We start from the raw sequence: 21,576 nt of genomic DNA on the forward strand, positions 1-21,576 counted from the left end.
ATAGTTTAGTGCATTGTAAAAATTTATGGTATATGTCTCCTTTAAAGGAAAACCGTACCTTCAGAATAAATAATTAATCAACAGATAGCTTATTGACCTATTAAAGAATCTATCTATACTGGAAGATATAGATATATATTAGTAAATTTTAATCCTTTCCCATGACCCACCATTTTGTGATGGGCTGTGTGTGTGTGTGTGTGTGTGCGTGCGCACTGTAAATCCTATGATCCCAGGGGATGGCCCTTAATTTTTAAATGAAAAATTTCTATTCAGGAGTACCTAATAGCTCATACTACTTAAAAAGTATAATTTTATGAAAATGTTTTATTTAGATGAAGCAGGGTTTTACATATGAGATTGTGTATGCAAGCCAGAAATGTTTGGGGGTATAGTTTTTCTTTTAAGGGACTCTAAACCCATAAAATGAATTGATGTAAACTTCTTTCTGGGCACATTTACATTTTTATTCATCATTTCATTTTGTCTTAGAAACCACTAACAATATAAAGTTAGTATAAATTACAAAAGTATTCAAAGGACCAGTCTGACTAATTTTACTTCAGTTCTATGTCAATCAAGCAGGTACAATCGAGGCACTACCTTGCAAGAAGAGAGAGAAGTATGCAAATAGATAAAGCAACGTCTGTAACTAATATTCAACCTTTTTTTTTAATAGCCATACTTTAAATTGACTGTTACACTGATTCCATTTGTTAATTCTAGACAAAAAGAACTATTTTATAGGTAAGTGTCCAAGGACACTAATTAGGTTTGGCAGTTTAACTAGAAAAAAAATTAATAAAATATTTGAACAAATGTGTAAACTGATTTTAGATGAGCAACTTGCAGTAAATTGTCAGAATGTCTTGCCACCTGTTTGATTAAAACTGCCAATAGCTTCAGCATTCCGTGCTGAGACTGGTAGAAATGTGAATAATCTAAGCAACAATGAGATTTTCCTATATGAACTAGAAGTCAGATACTGCCCCCAACAGAGCAGGATAAAGACTAAGATTCTTTCTGTTTATCTATGACAAAAGTCCCACCACCCCCATAATCTTCCTGAAACAAAGCTGCAATACAGTTATGACCCTGCCCTAACTAGCCATAATAAAACAATCACACAGAAATTTATGGAGTTATTAGAAATGTCATGCAGTATGTTTTTTTGTCCACACTTAATCTCCTTCAACATGAGTGACAAATCATCATGGTATTTAGGAGATGTGGTCACACAATTGGAGTGGTATTTCTTCTTGTCCCTCTTTACATTTTTCAAATGTTGGCTGGTATGCAATAGCAAGTCAGAAATTTCTAAGCACTATGCCAGACCTTAAGGTATCCTAAAAAATTAAGCAAAGAAGTTTGGCAATCGCAGAGCTAAGCTTGTTTAGTACACTGGGATGAATGCCATCCAGTCCCAGATCTTTGTTATGTTTACATGTTTAGGGCTGTGACACATGGGGAGATTAGTCGCGCCGCAACAAATCTCCCTTTTCGCGGGCTACTAATCTCCCCGAAATACCATCCCACCGACTTCGTCATATCGCGCCATGTATGCCATCCCACCGCCTATTTACATTCTAGCCGGTGGGATGGCATTTCGGGGAGATTATTCGCACACGACAAGGAAGATTTGTTGCAGCGCGACTAATCTCTCCGTGTGTCACAGCCCTTAAGTCTCTGACCCATGTATCAGTAGTTATATTACTAGAATTGGGTCCATTTTAAAGGAAGCACATCTTTCTACACATCAATTGTGTAGAAAGATGAAAAACAGTTCATAATCAATTCCCTGATCTCAGCAACCGATAGGACTTTTTACATATATAAAGAATAATTTTGGACTTATTTTACTCCTTGCTTCAATACCCTTTTCCATCAATATTTTAGCATGCTGTATTGGCCTCCTCATACCTAGCAAAAGTTCAAGCCATCCCAGCTAATTTGAATACCTTAAAAGCACATTTTTTTTCTTACCAACCTCAACTCAAACACTGCTCTGAAACAATTAAGTTTCTGTTTTGTGACTTCTTCCCTTGCGTACAATGCAACATATTTCCCTGTTTAGTTTTTGCATGCAAAATTTTTCAGATATGTAGTCTCCTGCGAATGTGCATGTGTAAGTCGGCATTTGGTATTAAAATGTGTTTAGTAAATAAAGCATCACAGATTCCTTTTACATATTTTATGTACCATTCCCACAAGGGGAAAATGGTATATAAAATTCTTTCTTTCAAGACTTGTTTTAAATAGTCTTATCTCCTAAATACTATAGTATAGTGTCTTGTTGCTTACAGGTCCTAAATTTTAAGTCATTCTGATATCTGGGATCATCATCGAACACTATCACATTGTCTGTGCATTTGGTTCCAGTTAAAATAAAATTATATGTACTACAGGTAATATCTCAGAAATGCTAAATTGTACCTCTGTATTTTTAGTAAAGGGTTTTTTGATGTAAAAAGTTATATGAAAGTGTATGTGAATTTATTTAATAAGTGAGAGATTCTCAACTGGCCAAGTGTCATTTCAAATAAGCTTTTAACACCTTTTTTCACCATCCTCTAACATCTCTAAGTGACTAAAATGTTCTGTGCTAACCCGCCCACCACTTAACAACCCACTGATCCCCACACAGTGTTATGCTTTCCCTGCTTCACACCTTACATGAACATTGCTTTGCTTTAACTTTTCTGCATCAGTACACAAATGAAATGTTTTTACTTAGAATGGATTACGTAATGATAGTTTTTTTCTTTTTGTAGGATTGTTGCATCTTTGATTTGTTAACTAGAAATGCAATTCTGGTAAAATGCAAGTATACCTTGTTAATTCTAAAATATTTCATTTTCAACACATTCCTTGTTGCATAAGCAATTTGCAGCATGTGTTCATATCAAATGGGGGTTAAATCTATGATGGCTCTATTGTCAGCTGAAGTAGTAAAATGTAATGTACTTTTTAACACTGACCTTTATGTCATGTAGATAATAGGAGTTTTCCCTCTTGTAATCAATTAAGGTGTAAGCCCGTCTCTGCTATTATACCCCAGTTTCTGTGCAATCAGCTTTGCTGGACTGTTTTATTTGTTTGTTTTCCACTGAATAATGATAGAGAGGTATTTTTTAATGATACATATTATCGGGCTGGATATTAAAAAAGGGCTTGAACTGAAAAAATTGATAGCCACTGCTGTAGAAGTTTGCAAAAAGTAGACATAGCCAAGAATATTAATATGTATTACGTAAATTCTGCCTTTCTTGTACTTGCTTATCCCCAGATGGAGCTTTAGTCATTTACCATGCGCTCTAGTTTCGCTTGTTCTTGGCTGTGCATTTGCTTGACTTCACTGTATGTTGGTAATTCCTGGCTTGTTCATTTCTAATTAACATCAAGATGAATAATTTACACATGCCTACAATCAAAGGCAGCGGGTAATAAATACATTTACACATTTGATTTGTGTTAGGTGAGAGCTGCAGAGCATCTAAATAGGCATGTTTTAAAATGTAATTATTGCTTACCAACCAAAGTTAAAAATATCCATGTTAATATCAATAGTCAAATGCTTTTAGTATGTATTAATAAATATATTTTACCACAGTGTAATGTGCATGAAGAATATGTACATTTGTATCTTAAAGAACCATTTTTTTTGCACAGCCGACAGTCTTTTAGGATACTGCTAGACAACACGGGAAATACACGATACATACATAATTATATGTGTCCTGTATTTCCCCTATAGTATAGTATTAGGGCCAATGCATTGTATCGGTTGTGTTTTGGTTTGGTTTAACATTTACCCTGCACACCATTGCTATCCACTAATGTGATATGAAAGTGCCAGATGCTATATAATGGTTTCAATGGTTCCGTCTCTTCAGTCAGGGTTCCCTACAGTTTTGTAACCTATGGGTTAATCAGACTAAATATAATTTTTACTTGCAAAGAGCTTCACTGCACAAAGGTGTATATATTGTAATATGCATTAGGTTTTGTAGTGATGTTATAGATTTTGGTGTTATAACTCTTCTGTAGTTTTGGGACCTGTTATCCAGAATGCTGGGGACCTGGGGTTTTCCGGATAAGGGATCTTTCTGCAGTATGGATCTCCATAACTTAAATCTGCTAAAAATCATTTAAATATTGAATAAACCTAATAGGCTTGTTTTGCCATCAATAAGGATTCATGATATCTTAGTTGGGATCGAGTACAAGGTACTGTTTAATTATTACAGAGAAAAAGGAAATCATTTTTAAAAAGTAGAAGTACAAACCGGATTCCAAAAAAGTTGGGACACTAAACAAATTGTGAATAAAAACTGAACGCAATGATGTGGAGGTGCCAACTTCTAATATTTTATTCAGAATAGAACATAAATCACGGAACAAAAGTTTAAACTGAGAAAATGTACCATTTTAAGGGAAAAATATGTTGATTCAGAATTTCATGGTGTCAACAAATCCCAAAAAAGTTGAGACAAGGCCATTTTCACCACTGTGTGGCATCTCCCCTTCTTCTTACAACACTCAACAGACGTCTGGGGACCGAGGAGACCAGTTTCTCAAGTTTAGGAATAGGAATGCTCTCCCATTCTTGCCTAATACAGGCCTCTAACTGTTCAATCGTCTTGGGCCTTCTTTGTCGCACCTTCCTCTTTATGATGCGCCAAATGTTCTCTATAGGTGAAAGATCTGGACTGCAGACTGGCCATTTCAGTACCCGGATCCTTCTCCTACGCAGCCATGATGTTGTGATTGATGCAGAATGTGGTCTGGCATTATCTTGTTGAAAAATGCAGGGTCTTCCCTGAAAGAGATGACGTCTGGATGGGAGCATATGTTCTAGAACCTGAATATATTTTTCTGTATTGATGCTGCCTTTCCAGACATGCAAGCTGCCCATGCCACACGCACTCATGCAACCCCATACCATCAGAGATGCAGGCTTCTGAACTGAGCGTTGATAACAACTTGGGTTGTCCTTGTCCTCTTTGGTCCGGATGACATGGCGTCCCAGATTTCCAAAAAGAACTTCGAATCGTGACTCGTCTGACCACAGAACAGTCTTCCATTTTGCCACACTCCATTTTAAATGATCCCTGGCCCAGTGAAAACGCCTAAGCTTGTGGATCATATTTTTCCCTTAAAATGGTACATTTTCTCAGTTTAAACTTTTGTTCCGTGATTTATGTTCTATTCTGAATAAAATATTAGAAGTTGGCACCTCCACATCATTGCGACATCTGTTTTTATTCACAATTTGTTTAGTGTCCCAACTTTTTTGGAATCCGGTTTGTATTTGCTTATAATGGAGTCCATCGGAGATGGCCTTTCCATAATTCGGAGCTTTCTGGATAACTGGTTTCCAGATAAGGGATCCCATACCTGTAATATGTACAATTATATTATGCTGGTCAATAGACTAGCAACTACAGATTGTTGAGGGGGGGCTTTCCATCCTGTTATATTCCTGATGTGAGAAAACAAATGGGCATGTTACAACATGTACCAGTCAGACATTAAAACAGAACATGCAGAATGTTTTAATAGGGATGTTGCATTCTTTTAAAAAATTGCTGCTCTGTCTTAGTTGCTTTGTGCCATAGCTAAGGTAAAACTAAGGCAGGATTCTGGGACTTAAATTCTTGCTACTATCCAAAATGTCATTGGCCTGTATAAGCAAAACAATAGAAATATGTATACTTTGTATGGTATTGGTAAATTCAGCCTGTGGGCCTTGTAGTCAGACACCATACATGTTTGGCCACCTTTAGAAAAGTGCCCCAAAGCCAACCTCTGTCATGCGGTAGTTATTGTAGCTGACACAGTTTTGGGGGCCTGGAAGTAGAGAGATGATGTATTTTATATGCTGAACTTCCTGCACAAGCAGAAAGGTTCAGCATCTCTATAAAAGTAATTAAAAATGTTTTCAAAGTTATCCACAGCACAACACAATAGTGTTGTTTTAGTGTTCAGATCCAATCAATTAGGCCACCACTGCACTACCGTTGTCATAACACTGTTCTGCTGTGATACCAAATAAGTGACTGCCCTGCAAATGAGCAAATATACAAATAATAATCACAAGTTAATGATCAAAAAAAATATTTTTAAAATTATGAAATAATTAGACTTTTGAATTAATAGAGAAATGTACCATATGTTTTAGGGAACATGAGCTCCTTTCAGTGCTGAAAGCGCTGAACAATTAACCAACTGGACTTGCGTTTGGATTTATAGTTTTAAGTTTGTTTTATATAATAATGTTAGGCTCACATATTATAAATGTTGCAAACGAAGACCACTTAAATACTAATGATTGATAGGAATGAATAATCCGAACCATTTTATCCTGCATATGACAGGAAATCTTCTACATAAAAGTTATGAGTATTTTTTGAAATAGCATGTATGTGTCTGTGCTTTCTGTGGCAAGAAAAATGTGCTGTAAGCTTCCCATTAAATATCTGAATTACCTGTTATGACAGGGGAAGTTGACTTTCCATTATTGAACATAGCATTTTGTATTCCAAAACCAAATAAATAAATAGAATAGATCAGTGCTGTTCATTACAAGTGGTTAACAAAGTTAATTAAACTTAATTAACAAAGCTGATTAACAATTTTATTGTGTATGATTAGATATAGTGTTAAAGGGGAATGCAAGTCAAAATTTAAAAAGCATACTGCCCAATAGTCCTCCTATTGTTTAGTAAAAACGCCTCACTTTTGGCTCACCTAATCAAATATTTACTCAGTCACACTTACTTCACATTTTCTAGAACTGGCAGCCATCTCTAAAAAGGTATTCTCCCTTCCTTTTCCTTCTTGCGTCATACTGCACGTGTTTCATTCCCTCCCCCCCCTCCCCTCTGCCAGATCCGCTTCTGATTGGCTGGTGGGCATGTGTAGCTCAGAACAGGAGACAGGGTCAAGTTACACACATGCTCAGAGAATAGGAAGGCTCCTGCTGGCACCTACAGGAAGGACAGAGAGATTTCAGTGATGCCACTGTAGTCTTCACACTGCTGTAGGCTGCCAGCACCATATCTCAGAGAAGCAAGCAGGGATCTGGGAATTTAGATATGCACTAAGAACTTAAAAAGAATGCCTTTAGACTTACTTTTAATTTATATTAACCTTTCATTGTCCTTTAAGGTGGCCATACACCTTCAGATCCGCTCGCTTGGCGATATCGGGTGGATCCAGGATAATTAGGTCATTTGGCCCTGGGGCCAAACGATCGAATTAGTGCGACGGGTATAGGAGAAGTCGGATTTGGGACCGCATCAACGAGCCGATGCGGTCCCCGATCCGACTAAATTTTTTAACCTGCCCAATCAATATCTGGCCAATTTCAGGCCAGGTATGGGTCGTGCCGATTAGCTGCCGAATCGGTCTAAGGGGCCGATATCGGCAGCTAGAATCGGCCCGTGTATGGCTACCTTTACTGTAGTCTACATACGCTACAGTGCTCTTAAGTTAATATTAAATTGATTAAGGGAATTATTGCAATAGTTCTTGTGTATTTCAAAATAATTATGAAAAGCAGATCATCCTACCACAAAAAAAATTTTAATGGGAAAAAAAAATACATAAAATAAAAATGGATAAATAGAGTACATATCTACTTTTGAGCCTTTTGAGGTATGCTGGGTCTAAAGGGCAGAAACAGAATCGAAGAATTAACTTAGGACTTGCAGACACAGATATGTTTGTCCCCTTCAATAATGCATTAAGGAGAACTAACCTCCCCCAGACAAAAGCCCCCATCCACTGTTAACTAATGATTTCAGCGGATGGGGGCTTTTATCTGGGGGTGGGGGGCTTAGTTCTCCTTTAAAATTTAATTTTAAAACCATTTAAAAATCTTTTATTTAATAAAACACTGGTCACCAGCGTAATTTTCTAAAAACATAACAGGCAAGTAGACTTTTCCCAGCGTGCAGGTAACAGTCTGTTTAATCAGGTTACATAACATGTGGACATTAATTAGCATACTTATCAGTGTACATCTTGAGTCCTGCTATAGTAGCCAATATGTGAGCCCTTCTCCTTCACTGAGCACCAGTATTTTAAGCTTTAGCACTTCTCCCAGTCTTTTGGGCTGAAGGAATTTCATTTTTTTTCATATTCTCAGCAAACTGTGAAGGAAAACCTGCACAGGAGCTGCTACACAGGTTTTCCCAGGGAGCAAGAACAAACTGACTGTTTGCTGAGGATATTAAGACTGATGCCACACGGGCATATTCCTGGCAAGCCAAAAACTTTTTGCTGAGAATACGCCCCGCTACTGTACATCTACCTTACCTTACCTTGTGCATGCATCCGAATGAATGAAATACGTGGCGGATATCGGCTATATGTGCCTGCACCTGAGCGTATTTCATTCATTTGGGTGCAGGCACAGGCAGGAGCATATGGAGGTATTTTTGGCTTGCCAGAAATATACGCCATATGCTCAGTGTGGCATCGGCCTAAAGAAAATTTTAATTCCTTCAGCCCAAAAGAGCAGGAGGAGTGCAAAAGCTAAAAAATACGAACACACTGTTACCTGCACACTGGGAAAAGTCTACTTGCCTGATATGCTTTTATAAAATTATGCTGGTGAGCAGAGTTTTATTGAACAAAAGGTTTTTAAATGTTTTTATAAACTACATTATAGGTGCTCGCCACGTTTTTTTTTTTAATTTGTTTGCTTAAATTTTACTGCCTTTTGCAAAAGAGCAGGTTGGCACATGGGGTAACTGCCTGAGGGTTTTTTCTGGGCCCCCCATAGAGTGATTTGCAGGGGCCTGGCCCATTCAAGTTGCATGACTGTATGTCATACATCTGATCAACATCTTTGATAAAACTTGCATCTGCACCCATGGCCTTGAAAACTACTGCTGTGATGTTCTATATGTGCATCCTTTGAATTTGCTTCATCTAAACACCCCTATTAATACATTAATTAATGGTAGCACCAGGATTTCACTAAGCATTATAAGCCAGGTGTTCATAGTAAAGTTGCTTACAAGGCAACCAACTGGGCTCAGACATTACATTGTTATGCACAGCAGCTCACTGTGATGTGAGCATGTGAGCTGCTTAACCTTCATACCTCTTTCTTGCCACTCCTTGCCCTTCTCATGTCATTATCTGCTATGTAACCTGTGCCTTTTTTCCAGCTTGAATGGCTGACCCTGTGGCTACACAGCAGCCTATTTATTTAAACTATAGTAGTCTTTCTGAAGCAAACACGTATGTTACCAGTGTAGAGCAACAGTGCAGACTATTATTTTCCACTTATGTTTTACTTCAGAGAAGTCCTTTACACTATTCAAGCTCCCTTGTACTGGTGTTGTTCTAGAGACCGTTTGGAACCCAGCAGTGAGTGAATAGTGTGTCCAGATACTTTTGGCCATATAGTGTATTAATAATGCCTTTTTTATATTCTATACTATGCTTCAATAGTAACCTAAAAGCATGTAGTTGAATGGGTAAGAAAAAGCTTTATGGCCATTTAAACCTGTTTTTGTTTTTTTTCTTCAGCAAAGTTGTCTGTTGTTTAAAAGATATTTATTTGCACCATATTTTTTTTTTGTTAGAAAAAGTAAATGTACATAAATGTCCTATAGTCATCATAAGATTAAGTATTGACTTTACATTAACAAACTGCTATGCACCGTGTACTGTAGTTATTATTCAACACCTAACCTAAATACATTTTTTTCTTTGAAATTGTACAATATACTAAGTATTGTAAAAAATACATTTTAAAAAATCATAAAATGGTTGGCAGTATATTCGTTCATTTCCAACTTCATTTAGTATAAAAAAAGAAATGGAGAAGAGGAATAACAGCTTAATCTGTAGCAGCCTGAGTAGCTAAACATTTCTGCCTGGCTTCCTTGTCCTCAAATGTTATCTTTTTATTCCTTTTGGGTTCAATCCAAGAATTGTGTATTACAGCATTATTTGGCATTGGATCAGCTTCCACTATAGAAACAACCCGTTTTTTCATTTTACTTTTCAGTACCTTTTGGAATTTTTGCCTGGTGAATGCATACAGTAGTGGATGGAATATAGTGGTTCCATAAGCCATAACCAAGAAGCACAATCTTAGTTTTACCAAAAGGTCACTTGGCCCAAGACATAAAATTGTTGTATTTAAAATCGATATTGGTGTCCAACAAAACAGGAAGGTCGAAATGATCAGTAATGACATTCTAAAAACTCTTTTCTGTCTTTCCCGTCTCTCTCTGTGCCTTTTGACTGCTCGGCGCAGGGCAATAATGACAGACACTGAAGTCCTTACACCAAGTACCACATTCCTACCGCCACTGCTTTGAGACACATCTGTTGTCTCGTGTTGAGTAGCTAGTGAAATTGTTTTCTTTTTTCTTGCTTTCTTCTTTTGCACTGTAGAAAACCTTGTGCCTATCCGAATGTTAAGAGCTTGAAGAATCTTGCTGTATGTGATCAACATTACAATTATAGTGAAGAAAAATATTGGAATCTGAACCAGAAGATGATAATACATACCAAGTTCAGTGTGATATTCATTTCTGCTAACACACAAAAGGGTTTTGTTTTCCCATTTGCTTTCACTCTGAACACTGAAAAAGTTGACCTCGATGAAGGGAATTAGGAAAGAAAGAAAAGAAACTATCCAGGTTGTTGTCATTAGTATTACAGCTCGACCCATTGTAAGGATGCGACTTGCTGGTTTCACAGATATATCGTAGCGGTCCAGAGTGATGGCAAACACATTGACAGCTGTGGCAACACTAGAAAAGGAGACACAGGCTTCATGGAAGCAGCAGATTAGAGCATTGTTGCTCTCCATTGGTAACAGAAGTATGACAATTGTTAAAGGAATGCAGCCTACACATATTATTACATCAAGGACATGAAGGTTCATTGTGATAATGTTGCTGACTGAGTTGATTAAGTTGGACTTCATGCAGTAAAGTACAAGTACTGTAAGATTACTCCCAAGACCCAAAACAATTTCCAACATGAGAAAGCAAGTTAGAGAAATCTGGAAGCTAAGAGTATATGGGAGTGTCTGGTACATATTGGTGCTGATATCATCACGGACTGTTAAGTTTACTTCAGACTGCATGTTGATCTCCAGCAAGGAATTGATAAACATCTTTTTGAGTCAGGTGACACATATCCTGAAATAAAAAGTAAAAGACTGTAAATGTCAAAAATATTTTCATAGCATATAAAAGTCTACACTCTACCCATGCTAAATGGTAGATTTTTGTTGAGTTAACGAAAAAAACAGGTCAGTCCTGTCAGAACTTATTACACCTTCATAGCAAAATTGCTATCTATACAATGATAAAAACAAATAAACATTTTTGTGAAAGAAGGAAAAAGCAAAATCGTACAAAAACCTGGTTGCATTATGGTGCACACCCTTTAATAATCATGGGTGTGGCTGCATTCAGAAACAACCAATCGCATTTAGCCTCATCTTTCTCAAATAGTAGTTAGTACATACCTGGCATCAATTAAAGTGGCTCTGATTGAGCTCAGATAAAGTTTTGCTGTTCCTGTAGGATTATTCCTCTTGGTTTCATGCTCCAAGAGTCATGGTCCACAAACAGCTTTCAAAACATGAAAGGTATCTCGTCATTGAAAGGTATTAGTCAGGACAGGGGCACAAAAAAAGTGTCCAAACAATTAAATATTCCATGGAGCATGGGTGTGTAGACTTTTTATAACAAGTATATGTATGTATGTATGTATATTTATATCAAATTCAAATAAAGACATAGCACAAAAATGTTTTAATAAATTTAAACTAATGTTGGTCACAACCCAAACAATACAGCAATATTTCAGTGCCCTAAAGCATCTTCATTAAATAAGAAGGAAAGGCTAAGTCACTTGGGGGGGGGTTGCCAAAATATTAGGCACCCCCCCCCAGTGACTTTAATTGCTCACAGGTACCACGGGCTGGGCTGTTTTTTTTCTCATAGGAGCACCAGCCCAGGGTACCTGCGAGTGTCTCCTCTTCCTTCTTCTGTCTTTGTGCTCTTGCGCATGTGCAGTAGAGTAAAAAGCCGAACTTTAAGAAAAAAAGTCTGCTTCTCCACTCTAGTGTGCCGGCCCCCAGGATTCAAAAGAAAGAGGAAACCCTCACTGCAGCTACCCCGGGCTGGTGCAGTTTTCTCCTAACAGGAGCACCAGCCCAGGGTAGAAGACAAGCGATTACAGTCACTGGGGGTACCTAACATTTGGCACCCCCAGTGATTTTTACCTTTCCTTCTCCTTTAAGCCAAGAGCAAAAAAAATAGCAGTATGTGTCAGACTGTGTGGTATCAGCTTCTCAAAAAGTAAAACAAGAAATAACAGTGGTGATTTTGACCACATGCACCTACTTTTATCGAGTGTTTATTCACTTTTGTGTGTAACAATTATTATTTAAGCATCTACATTTATTTCAAGCCAGACCATGATCATGATAACAGTGCCTTTTTCAGACAAGAGGATTATTCCCTCATCGATGACTTAAAGGAGCATTAAAATGTTTTTTTTACCTAGACCTAAGAGCTGCATCATAGGGCTGGTGATACAGCTATGATCTGTTGACATAGGTAGATCCACACATTCTGATTTAAGCAGTTCTTAAAGGAACAGTAACACCAAAAAATGTATATATTTCAAAAAAATTAAACTATAATGTACTGCTGCCTTGCACTGGTAAAAGTTTTGTGTTTGCTTCAGAAACATTACTAGAGTTTATATAAACCCTGGTGTGTAGCCATGGGGGCAGCCATTTAAAAGAAGAAAAGGCACAGGTTATATAGCAGCTAACAGATAAACCCTGTAGAATACAATGGTGTCTTATCTGTTATCTGCTATGTAACCTGTGCCTTTTCTCCTTTTTTCCAGCTTGAATGGCTGCCCCCATGGCTACACAGCAGCTTATTTATATAAACTATAGTAGTGTTCCTGAAGCAATCACCCCAGTTTTACCAGTGCAGGGCCACAGTACATTATATTTCAATTTCTTTAAAACGCTTTCATATTTTGGTGTTACTGTTCCTTTAAGAGATATTTTGGAATACTTTTGACTCCATACATGTACTGGATTTTGTTGAACATCACACAAAATTTTGTAACAATGTTTTCCTAGAATGTTTTCCTAGGTATTTCTAGAATATATACTTTCCTTCCCTCTATTTATAGCTTTTGCGATTTCAAAGAAACATAATAGCATGGACTGGTCCTAGGGCTATAGTTTTTACAAATTTGTGGCACATTTCAACTATTGGATGATCATGAGACTGGAAATAAATGTAGCCTGCAGTAGAATTATCAGTACGACTGCATGTCAAGTGCATGCATATAAGGTCTCTGTAGACAACAAGTGATCTGCACCTACCCATTATCAGTATATATAGGACATTAAGGCATGCTGTGCATTAAGCTAGCATAAAATGCCCCCCCCCCCCCTCCAAAGCAAAACAGGAATTGTTTGTCCAAGCTGCCCACTACGTCAAAGTCATCCCCTATGGCCAGTCCTACACTTGCTTATCTGATTTATTCACTACTGCTTCAATATACATTTAACAAAATATTATTCAACTTCCTTTTATTGGCTCCACTGGGATCACGTGACTGTAGCTGGATAGGGTGGGAGATTTTTTGCTATAAGCTATCTGTGCCTTTGCAAGTACTTGCATTCACGTTTATAAGCGAGCAACTGGAAATTTGAGGTCTGCTTTTATCTAGCACTAGCCAGCTATAGCTGGATGTAACTGAAGGCTTCATTGCATGCTTCATAAAAAAAAAAAGAGAATCGCTGGCAACTCCATTTTTAAATGACAGTCACAAAGTGCAGTTGCATAAACCACAATAGAAACCTAATAGAATGAGACTGAGGCATGTATTTATAAATACGGAAAAAAAGAGTATAAATAAGTGGTGGTAGAATATAATTTACATTGCCACTTCAATATCATGGTTTGCACATGTAAATCACTTTAAGCTGTGTTGTGATTTTGTGTGTGAATGTGAAGCTGAGTGTAAAACTTTAGTTTAAAAAGAGGTGTTACCTAGAGATAAGGTATAAAAAAAAAACTAAGTGCTGCTACTTCCTTTTATGAGACACAAGGACATCCTTTGAGAATAGTTACAGGGATGGGATCCATTATCCGTAAACCCATTATTCAGAAAGTTCAGAATTATGGGAAGGTCATCTCCCACAGACTCCATTATAAGCAAACAATTCTAATTTTTAAAAGTGATTTCCTTTTACTCTGTAATAATAAAACAGTGCCTTGTACAGGTATGGGATCCATTATCCATAGATCCATTATCTATAAACCCATTATCCAGAAAGTTCAGAATTATGGGAAGGTCATCTCCCACAGACTCCATTGTAAGCAAAAAATTCCAATTTTTAAATGTAATAAAAGGATAACAGGTCCCAAGGGGTTGGATGACTTTTTAGGAAATACAGGGTTACTAAAATTAACTTTTAGCACAAATACTAAAGCATAGCAAAAACGTTCCCAAAGAAAAATCATTTGCTTTGACATTATTTGTGGACATGCCTGATGCATTATCTCATATTACCTATTAAATACATGTTGATCTGAATCCTTTGTGACTAAATGCATTTAAAAGATTTGTATGTTCTATCACTATGCTTACACACCGTAGAGCACTAAACCATTACATGGGGATAAGGTCTGAAATTAGCTTATATGTGTTCAGTGTTTTCTGTACGTGTGAATGCATGATAATGTACTCATTCTTAGGTTCTAACTTTCTTTTCTACTCGGTATAACATTCACTGGGCAAGAAGGAGGCATAGGAATTAAGATTTTAGGAGCAGAATTTATGTGAGATTAGAGCTCACCATAGAAAAATTCACCCACTTTCTGTTCATTCCTATGGGATTTTTAGAAGTGCATTTATCAAATTTTCACCCATTGATAAATACACTTCTAAAAATACCATAGGGATGAGTAGAAAGTGGTTGAATTTTTTGTGTTGAGCTCTGATTTCACGTTTTGATAAATTGGCTCTATAATCTGTTAAAAAATACTAGGTTACATTTGTTAAGAAGTAGCTACACTAAACCTGGTTCAAATCTCCACTTTGGAGCTTCATGGTATGGTGCATTTTGCATAGCAAGCTATCAGTTTTGTGGGGGTTTTTGTTTGTTTTCTGTAATAAAGCATGTAGTTGAAAATGGTCTGCTGCATGCATACAATAAATTTTAGTGAGAGCACTTCATAGGAATTTAATGGTGGTACTGATTTAGTGCTGCCCTGGATGGCATGTTAATGAGTACAGCAAAACATGACTGATCTGGAACAATAATGCCCTTGATTCATGTTTGTTTTGTTGAAATAAAGCTAAAACAAGTACTTATTTAATTCTTATTTTTGTAAGTTTTGGTATATTTATTAGGTTTATGTTACTGGCCTTTGAATTTGGCTGTATATGTGACATGCATTTAAGGTCAGTGTATCTAAAGCCAGGTTTCGTGGCACATTTCATTGTGGCCCTGCCACTATAGTGGAATTATTTCACTTGTCCTACAGAAGTTGCCCCTACACATCTGGAAGTACAACTGGCTCAGAAAGTCATCTCCTGTGGCAAAAATATCAACATATATGCACACAGCTACTGTAGCTGGTGCCAGAAAATTCACAATGTCTGTATTATTTTACCTACATAAAGGAAATATTTGATTTTCTGTTTTCTTTTAAGACTATTCTTAAGACACAACAATCGTCATAGCACAATTAATTTACAGCACTTAGTACAATAGATTTCTGAATGTAATTTTGCAGATTTGTAGAATCTGCCACTGTGTTTGCACATGTATTTTGGTTATTCATTCTGTAGTCTAAAGTAGGGCATAAAAAGTGCTTAATCTTCAGATTTATTTGACAACAAATGCTCTCTGACCTCAGCCAGCTGTTAGGAGGTAGAAGATGCTTAGCCAGCTGTTAGTGAAGGTTTCTGGGAGTTGTAGTTTAAATACAGCTTAAAGGTTACAGGTTTGTCTTCCTTGCTATGAATTAAATTCTACTGGGCTAGGGGGAGATTAGAACCTGATTTAGCCAAAGTAATATTGTATAAGCACTGCTTTAATTTCACCAAACACACAGGTACTACGTGTGTTTTACATTTATAGGAGAGCCTAGAACATTTACTGAATAATGACATTATGGAGCTGGTCCTACACTAAAATACCAGTTACACTGATGCTTATTATGTGTCTTCCTGAAAGTGTTAGCACTGTTTGCTTTGTGAAAATGGAAAATGGAAAACCTGCCAGATTTCTGGCTGGATGGAAAACATCAGGCCTCTCTGACAGAAGGTAGATTTCTGGTTATGGTTTGAAAAAGAATATTAACAAAAAATCAGTCTTCTGTGAAACCATCAGTTTAGCATCTTCTCAGTTTTGTGAGAGAACACTATTCTTTTGCATACAGTGCAGAAATGCCTAGCTCTTAGCCTTCAGTTTGTTGTTAAACTCTTGTCTCTAGCATCAAAAGTCAAATTGCCTCTTAGTGGATTTTGAGAGTTCTGCAATAGGTAGATGGCCACTGGTTGAACATCTCTCTGGTTGTGAGACGTGTTACATTAATTAGCACTGTTATGTTTCTTATTCTTCTAACCTGTGTTAGATGTGCCATTACAAAAGTGCAAAGAGTATATAAAAGAAATATAAACTGTAATAAAACCTAACAATACCAACAAAAATAAAATACAGTTTAAGAACATGCATGAAAAGTGTGGAATTCTCTCTAAATCAGTCACACTGACATCTTCAAGAAGGGTTTGGATGGCTTTCTAACAAGTAAGAAAATATAGGGTTACTAAAATTAACTTTATAGCACAACATTGATCCAGGGACTGATCTGACGGTTATCTTGGGGAAAGGATTTTTTCTCCTGAGGCAAATTGGAGAGGCTTCAGGTGGGTTTTTCGCCTCAGCAGGCCAAAAGATTGAACTTACGGGATGTGTGTTCTTTTCAACACATCCCACAAGTTCAATCTCTTAGTCACCTGCGGCTGAAATGCCCTTTCACCATCAAACTTAATCAGTGGAAAGGAATAAGCGGCACTTCATTTTACAAAGTCATGCAAAGTTTCTTGTAGGTAAAAACTTTGCACAGCTTTGGAAAGACGAAGCAACATGTAGCAGAGATTTAACTGTGGGTGACTAATCTTCCTGTGGGCCGTCAGCCTAAAGCTAAAAATTCTGTTTTTGTTTTTCCTCTTTTGCTCTGTGATAAGAAAACTGTACTTTAAACTGAATTTGTACTTGTTAGAAATTAATCCAACATAAATCTACGCAGGTAACAAAACAATCCTATTATTTTTTTTTTTAATATTTCAAATATGATCCAAATTACAGAAATAACCATTATGCAGACAATCCCAGGTCCTAGGCATTCTATAATAATAAGTCCTCCCATACCCGAATAACTCTCCACCTTTACTACATATATTATACAGCCATTTTAAATGGCTGTAATGCTGCAGTCATTGGGCTTACATTAAGTATTGAGTTGTTTCAGGTGAATTGCTTGGGTAGATCACATGACTAATAGGAAGGAGGGACAATCTTATTTAAAAATACAAAATGCTATACTGAACCCATCTTGCTTTCTGTATTGCAAGCTGTTGTTGATCTCGGTTTTCAGACTATTTTTATGCAGGCTGTATGTTGTAGGAAAGCTATTTATGCAGCTCTGGTATATTCTTGTGACGTAATTACCATAAAAAACACATTGTGCAATCTTGCGTTCATGGTGCTTGCAGTCACCCGCGTTGCTAGTATCAGCCCCTTTTGTTAGAGCTACACATTAAACCATTGCATGAGGGCAAGCTCATTAATTATTGCAGTTTGAGTGATCAATCAACAAAGCCATTATGATATAGGTACATTTAGCCATACAAAGTGATTATGATATGGGTATATTTATCCATAACTAGTAAACCGTTAAACTATATTTCCTCTATTCAGTATCCACTTTTCAGGAACAGTAATATAGCAAATTTCCTGTTAATCAATGCTCACCATTTTGGTTTTTGACAGACACACCTGGAAAGAATGAGTCTGTGCGAAATCTGTTCTAGGCATCCCAGTCTTGTTGCTTTGTCATAGGATTACACTCTTGCTCCATAATCTGTGTTCTTGTTGTTTAATACCTTAAAATAGAGGTTTTATGCAAAATCCATTCTGCAGCTTGGATGATAGCCTGCTAGTACAAATTCCACTCTTTTCCTTCCTGAGGCTGCAGGCGGTACCTCTGGAGCCCAAATGTCATGCCCTTTAATAGAAAAGATGTTATATATAAGTATATTTGTTGCAGAAGTGGTGGTCTTATACTGCCTTGCAACAGTGAGTTCTTGGTTCCTAATATCTTCAAAATGGACACGCATTTTTAATTTTATATGAACTTGTTGAATAGATGCAATTGTAACTATTCATGGTTTATTACAAGACATATTCTTCCACACATGCATTATAAATAACATGGGTGGGAAACCTGAGGGGTACGATTTTAGTAAATAACTTCTTGAGCTTGTCAGTGATTCTATTGTAATAAATGAGCCACTGGCCAACCCACAGGTGTTCTGGCAGGAAAACCCTTGCAAGCACTAGCTACCCACTGATCTGCAGCTCTCATTGAAATATACATAATAGCAGAATTATGCATTCACACCTGTGTTCTGGCCACAAACAATAATTTCCCATAAACATATGAATTAAGTATTAAAAGCAAGGTAACAGTCAGAAAAAATTGATGCCCTTTTTATTTTTACCGTGTGAACTGCCACTCTACTTGCTTCTGGCACTGATGGGCTTTTAGATCTCAGACTGTTTTGTCCAGCAACCTAGCAAGTAGTTTGTGCAGACATTAGGAAGGGAGCATCCAGGTCTTTGGTACAATTGTTAGTAAATGCTCCTTGCTTCTCCTATAAACCCTAATTTGAATAATAGCCATATGCATTCATTAGTTATTCTCTTATGCTTAATGTCATGCAAATAAGTTGTTTTATGTCTATACCCACTTTCTCTCTCTCTCATAGTCACTATGTAAATCCGACTAAATTGAAGGATATATCTGAATGCATTTAGTATACAGATAACAGCACAAAGTGCATGTTCCAGGTTATCTGATTAAAACTGCAGTAGTTTCATCCTGCTAATGTGAATGGAATTAATGACTGTTTATATAAGATCTGTTTGAATTCATGTATACATAATGTGCACACAGCACCAATAAAATAGCATTTTGCATAGGTAACTAAGCAAGTGGATACAAGAATTTATATATTTTTTTTCTAGATGTAACACTAAACTCTGAATCTGCTGTGTTGAAAGGTAATTCACTGGGAAATATTAGATGAAGCTACAAGAGAGAAACTAGGCAGCCTGCAAAGTACATGCAGTATCTTACCTTTGCTAATAATAGAAATCCATTTTGTATCAGTTCCAGGTTAGATTGCTGCATTTTGCTCACTTGAAGGTGAAGCATGTCGGAAAGCAGGTGCAAAATCTCTACCCAGAGAATGTCCTTAATGAAAATATATTCTTCTGCTGAGCCATTGTTTCAGCACAGTGGTAACCTACAGAGCATGTTTTCTTGCTTGGAGGCTGCTGCGGTTGTCCAGTCTCCCTACTGCCAAATCAATAAGCATCTGAAAATACATGATGAAAGTAATTTAACATACTGAAAGCTGCTGCTCTCCAGAGACATCGGCGAGACCCTGCCTTTATGCAAGAGAGCGGCAGGGCTTGGGGAAGTGGATGTTTGGTCTGCTTTTGCAGAATGACAGCTTGCCTCGTTGCTCCCCTACACTGCAGAGAGATGCAGTGCATTTGCTAATTTTGATTGGCCAGATTTGTTAGGCTTAAACTGTCTTCATGTATATATAGGAATACAATTGTTTTTAGATTCATAAATCATGATTTACAGTATGACAGGATTTATTTAATGCTGCTTTCCAAGTGTAGTGGTTTTAATTTGCTGTTTAAATTATGGGTGTTTAAATAGATAAAAGCATGTAAAATGTATTCCAATACCAATCCAATCCACATTTACAAATACAGAAATGTTGCAGTTATTAATATCCTTCTTGCAGATGTATGGAAAACATTGCAAATATGAATGGGATTTCAGAGCATTTTTCTGTGTGTAGGTTAACCTGCCTGTTATTACTATTTGTTCAGATCTCTGTCATACACAACATACTGAATAAATATATATTTAAAACCGCCAAAATGCACAAGAATTCAATAGTTACAGATTAACCAAGATTTTTATTTCTCCACATTGTTTTCTAGTCTTTTCCATTCATGCTGCTTGGTTGCTAATTTACGTTTGACCCTAGCAACCAAATTACTGCTGAAATACATACTAACTACTTGCTTAATGTTTTTAATAATTTATTTTTACACCATTTATTTCTAGTTCTCTGAAAACATAACATCTACTGCATACCAAACACTATTTTTTTTTTTTTTTACAAAATATTTTGGTTTTCATTAATAGATTGTCTGTCAATGTGTGTCTAAGCACTATGGACTTAGGGCAGTAAAATAATGATTTGGAGTAGAGACAAAGGGGTTTATTTACATACACAAGTTCAGTAGGAAAATGTAACTTTTCCCTGCAATGTATTGAACCTAAAACCACTTGTTTACTGCGTCAAAATACGGTTTTCACACTTTTTCTGTATAGTTGCACTCAGCACCGCTCAATTCGTTCTACCTCCTATTCCAAATCAAGTGCTGATGTTCCTATTTACGCAGGGGAACCCTGTATTTAGAGTGTTTATACCACATATAAGCCAAAATCATCCATATAATAAGACCCAGAATTGCCCAGCTTTCTAAAGAAAATGTGTAGCAACAGGACACTTAGCAGCTAGACTGTTTATTCTGCCCCACATACTGTAATTAACACCCCACGTAATTTGGAACTAGTCAACCCGATAGACGCAAACCTAATCATTAAACAGGTGGTATGGAATATAGGACAAAAGCCTAAAAAAGATACCAAGCAAAATGACACCTCAGATAAAGGGAATACTTTTCCCTCAGATCCAGAAATCATAAATGCTTTTGACCTGGGCATAAATAAAAAAGTAAAAGCCCTGCTCCTCAAACCCACTAGGGGTAGGCACATGCCTAGATCCCAGGGGGGGCGGCAATGTGGTGTGCAATGGTGACTAGTGGGTAACTACCCACTCATCACCATCACGCATTACATCTTGCTCCTCAGCAACCACCCCTATCACTTCATTGTGATGGGGGGCTATATAAGGTGGGGTGTTTTGCTCCCAACTACCGGTCTCCCCTCATTACTTCTCCTTCCTTGATCCAACATACACCTTAGTTTAGTATACAATATAGTTTTGATGCTTTAGAATAAAACATCTTCATTATTTGCTCATCTAGAAAAAAGTGTTGTCATTCTGCCATATGGCAAGTTTCAATTATTTTAGCAGAGCTTGCTTTTTTTTTTTGCCTTTTGATAAAAGCTTGCATAGGCTATTTCACCAATATTTTAAAATAAT

The 21,576-nt window shown here is 36.9% G+C and overlaps 2 protein-coding genes across 4 annotated transcripts in view; one reads left to right on the forward strand and one right to left on the reverse strand.

Annotated features, from left to right (window-relative positions):
* cog5 (component of oligomeric golgi complex 5) overlaps positions 1-21,576 on the forward strand; it is a 129,377-nt gene that overhangs the window by 26,951 nt on the left and 80,850 nt on the right. The gene's annotated exons all lie outside the window — the stretch shown is intronic.
* On the reverse strand, positions 9,557-19,823 carry gpr22 (G protein-coupled receptor 22). 3 transcript variants are annotated; one of them, XM_031899018.1, is made up of 3 exons: positions 19,455-19,823; positions 18,092-18,320; positions 9,557-11,177 (listed from the first exon to the last, which is right to left on the reverse strand). In XM_031899018.1, the coding sequence occupies exon 3, from the start codon at positions 11,150-11,152 to the stop codon at positions 9,860-9,862; it is 1,293 nt and encodes a 430-aa protein (XP_031754878.1). In that variant the 5' UTR covers positions 11,153-11,177; positions 18,092-18,320; positions 19,455-19,823; the 3' UTR covers positions 9,557-9,859. The 3 variants fall into 3 exon arrangements, with proteins under 3 accessions (XP_031754878.1, XP_017947807.1, XP_031754877.1); XM_018092318.2 differs by having other exon boundaries at positions 18,068-18,320; positions 19,455-19,822; XM_031899017.1 differs by lacking the exon at positions 19,455-19,823 and adding an exon at positions 18,817-18,953 and having other exon boundaries at positions 18,068-18,320.

Source organism: Xenopus tropicalis, chromosome 3 (assembly GCF_000004195.4).
Source record: "Xenopus tropicalis strain Nigerian chromosome 3, UCB_Xtro_10.0, whole genome shotgun sequence".
NCBI classification, from domain to species: domain Eukaryota; kingdom Metazoa; phylum Chordata; class Amphibia; order Anura; family Pipidae; genus Xenopus; species Xenopus tropicalis.